This window comes from Salvelinus fontinalis, chromosome 35 (assembly GCF_029448725.1).
Source record: "Salvelinus fontinalis isolate EN_2023a chromosome 35, ASM2944872v1, whole genome shotgun sequence".
Classification (NCBI taxonomy): Eukaryota; Metazoa; Chordata; class Actinopteri; order Salmoniformes; family Salmonidae; genus Salvelinus; species Salvelinus fontinalis.
Window position 1 is genome coordinate 32770696 of NC_074699.1, and position 4055 is coordinate 32774750.

Below are 4055 nucleotides of genomic sequence, written 5' to 3' on the forward strand. Positions count from 1 at the left end.
ATTTCAAATAGTATTTGAACCCTGGTCTGCTGCCTTCTGCAAACCTCGTAGCTCGTTCCCCAATATATTTTTTTAAAGAAACACCCCTACGTTTGTGCCTTTAGGAAATATTTCACGTTCAGATTCTCTCACCGTAAGTTTTAGTTACTTTCAGTTGTTGTGCCCCGCGGGGTGCTCGCTCGCTCAGGTCTCCAGGGGTGTTTCTCAATTGCGTGCTGCAGGATGTGAGAGGAAGAGATGTGATTTGGGTTTGAAAGAGCAACTAGGGCCCATAGCGGCCTGTGAGCTATATAAGGGAGGGAGGTAGGAAGGGTGGGAGGGAGGGAGGGAAAGGCTATGGGCCCTGGTCAAAAGTAGTGCACGACATAGTGAATAGAGTGCCAAATGGGACGCACTGAAAGTATTGGCCGAGTAGCCATAATGTTGCTATGAGTAAACAGTGCCTTTGTATGGCCTCACCAGGGCCTCACATCTCCATGGGAGCTTTGGTATAACAGGGAACAGGATTGGTCTGGGGACCTCTCTGTGGTTAACAGGCTTCTCTCTCTGCACTAGGGATTCTCTACAGTGACCCACTCTACAGTGACCCAATTCCACCACCGGACTAGAAAGAATATTCTACCAGAGTAGAGGGGTCATAGCAGAGTGATAACGGATGTGGGAAGAGGAGGAAGGAGGAGAGGGCACGGAAAGGGTAGAATTGATGGATATGGGGTGTAATAGAGGAGATCTAGGAGATGGGCGGACAAGGAGAGGGTAGAATTGATGAATATGGGGTATAGTAGAGAAGGAGATCTAGGAGAGGAGGGGACAAGGAGAGGGTATGAGGAGGGCAGAAGGGAGGGGGCTGAGAATGAAAAAAGAGGTGAGGGCATTTTTGGAGGATGACTGGGAAAGGGGGGGGGTTGTGTAGTAGTAAAGGATTGGCACAGAAAGTTTGTATAGGGGAAGGGAGGAAAGAGTGGGAAAGGACATAGCTGTGTGGATAATCTATGAAGTCTCTCTCTCTCTCTCTCGCTCTCTCTCGCTCTCTCTCTCGCTCTCTCTCTCTCACTCTCTCTCTCTCTCTCTCTCTCTCTCTCTCTCGCTCTCTCTCACTCTCTCTCTCTCGCTCTCTCTCTCTAGCCGACGAGGTGTTTTGTGAGATGGTAAAGTCCAACCGGCTGTGTGAGAAGAAGCTGTTCCGGCAGTTCTGCTGCAGAACCTGTCTGATGACCGGTTGAGAATCCTAGTAGTGAACCTGGAGAGGAACCCTGCGTGGAACCCACCACTTCCTCATCCACTGTTCATTTCCAAACTAGCTAATGTTTGTGTATGAATGAAAAGAAAGAATGAATAGGCCTTCACCAGGGTTGGGGTCAATTCCATTTTCCTCAATGAGTTCCTGAATCCACTGAATTGAAATGGAATTGACCCCAACCCTGGAACACACACTATTCCTCCCATCAATTTTACCCCACAAAGGGTAGACTTGATTTTCATACGATATATACAGTATTTTAAAGTTGTCTTTTTTATTTAAAAAACAACATACAGTATGTAACATGTATATTTTTTATTCTAATGCTGCATTGTTGTAAAGTACAGTACTTTTTCGACTACACATGTTAGTCGATAACTCTCTGATTGAACCACTGTTTTTTGGAAGTGAATTGGTCACCTGAATAGTATGAGCTGGTTGATAAAGAAACAGCATCACTCAAAATGGGGATTGTATTTATAAGGCACCAAATGGAATAAGACAAACTGAAACATGAAGGGACTACTTGAACTTTTCTGTTTTCTGTTGTGTGCCCTACCGAATACGACCCAGATCAACTTTTCTGTTTTCTGTTGTGTGCCCTACCGAATACGACCCAGATCAACTTTTCTGTTTTCTGTTGTGTGCCCTACCGAATACGACCCGGATCAACTTTTCTGTTTTCTGTTGTGTTCCCTACCGAATACGACCCAGATCAACTTTTTCATACTTAAGATACAACTTCCTCACAAAAAATGGTTTATTCTGTATAAGGTTTTTTGTTTTTTTTTATAAAAAAATTGTAAAACAATGAATTACTGTAATCGTATTTACATTTTAGCAGACACTATTATTCAGAGTGACTTACAGTAGTGAGTGCATACATTTTCATACTGGTCCCCGTGGGAATCACACCCACAACCCTGGCGTTGCAAGAGCCATGCTCTACCAACTGAGCTACACGGGACTATTACTGAATACTGTACAATTCCTGTATACTGTACCATTTCAAATGCTGTTGTACATTTTAGAATGTGTATTTGATGTTTGTTTCGTTTGTTTTTATGTATAAAATAAAAGACGTTCATTGTGTATGATATCTTGTTGCATAGAAATGTTTGACACAGGCTTTCAAACTCACTAAAGCTTCAACCCGAATATGACTCTTATCATCACATTTGTACAAACCAATTACAAAACAATACAAGGTGTTTGTGAAGTCAACATCGTTGTTAAGTTGTGTCTAAAGCCTCAGGACTAGATTCAATCAATTCACCGTGTTTAGCCGATGTCGGAGGTGGAACTAGCGTTGGAGCTGTCACATCCACAAGTGGCTTCCAGTATTATACCTATCGTAGACATTGCCTTTGGAAACACGGAGTCGCATAGACGGGCTAGCTGACAACGTCACGTAAACAATGCGCTCGTCTTTTAGTAGAAATCCCACGCAGCACAAGTTGAACACTGGAATGTGTGATGTAATCTTCACTTTGATAAGGCTGATGTAGATCTTTATTATTTTGTTGAATGATTTTAAATGTAATTTCTATATTGCCTACACTTTCTCGTTCTGAACTTCTAAAGCTAGTGGAAAGGATGTGGCTTTGTGACAATGACCACATGAGCAGTCGCTCACCGATTTGACAGCTCTAACGCAGTTACACCTCCAACGCCTAAATAAAAACAATGGTATGCTATGCAATTGTCGGTTAACGCTGATCTGATTGAATCTAAGCCTCAGTTTTCACCAGCATGACTTAAACATCATTTCATTTCATCAGCACATTACAATGCGTTCTCTAATTGAAAACACCTTGCAGTGATTTCACTTAATCTCTTGCCCTTTACATTTGCATACCTTCTTACTAACATGATGGTTTAAATAGGATTTAGTGTCAAAATTCTGATCACTTCAGGGTGTCTGATAACACCATGCTCTCTGGAAATCATGTTGGTTTGAGCTTTTTCAGTCTAATGCTGACTTCCGAGAAAACACACAACAACCCCACAACTATGTCTGACGTTGCAATTTACAAAAATGTCCTGTGGTAATCCTGGTCATTTTAACACACAGTCAAATATTCCTGTGGTACTTCTCCTGTGGTAGTCTTGTGGTACTCTGGGTTATTCCTGTGGTACAAGAGGGTTATTCCTGTGGTACAAGCCACAAGAGCATCAGTGAGGTCGGGCACTGATGTTGGGCGATTGGGCATAACTCGCAGTTAGTGTTCCAATTCATCCCAAAAGTGTTCGATGGGGAAGCGTTCTCCTGTCATCCGCCAAACATAGATTTGTCCGTCTGACTATCAGATGGGGAAGTGTCATTCATCACTCCAGAGAATGCGGATGAAAAACATGGCATTGCCCATGGTGATCTTAGGCTTGTGTGCTGCTGCTCTGCCATGGAAACCCTTTTCATAAAGTTCCCGACAAACAGTTATTGTGCTGACGTTGCTTCCAGAGGTAGTTTGTAACTCGGTAGTGATTGTTGCAACCGAGGACAGACGATTTTTACACGCTACGCGCTTCAGCAGTCCCGTTCTGTGAGCTTGTGTAGTCTAACACTTCGTGGCTGAGCCATGCTCCTAGATGTGATGCTCCATGAATGCTCCTAGATGTTTCCACTTCACAATAACAGATGGTGCTACATTGAAAGTCACTGAGATCTTGAGTAAGGCCATTCTACTGCCAATGTTTGTCTATGGTGATTGCATGGCTGTGTGCTCGATTTTATACTACTATCAGCAACGGGTGTGGCTGAAGTAGCCAAATTCCCATATTTTAAGGGGTGTCCACATACTTTTGTATATACAGT

General features: G+C 43.1%; 1 protein-coding gene across 1 annotated transcript in view; it reads left to right on the top strand.

Annotated features, from left to right (window-relative positions):
• LOC129834935 (proprotein convertase subtilisin/kexin type 6-like) overlaps positions 1-2337 on the top strand; it is a 50936-nt gene extending 48599 nt beyond the window's left edge. The window contains exon 4 of the mRNA XM_055900305.1: positions 1126-2337. Within this exon, the coding sequence (XP_055756280.1) occupies positions 1126-1223 (98 nt within the window). The 3' untranslated portion in view covers positions 1224-2337. The remainder of the gene's footprint in view (positions 1-1125) is intronic.
• The last annotated feature ends 1718 nt before the right edge of the window (positions 2338-4055 follow it).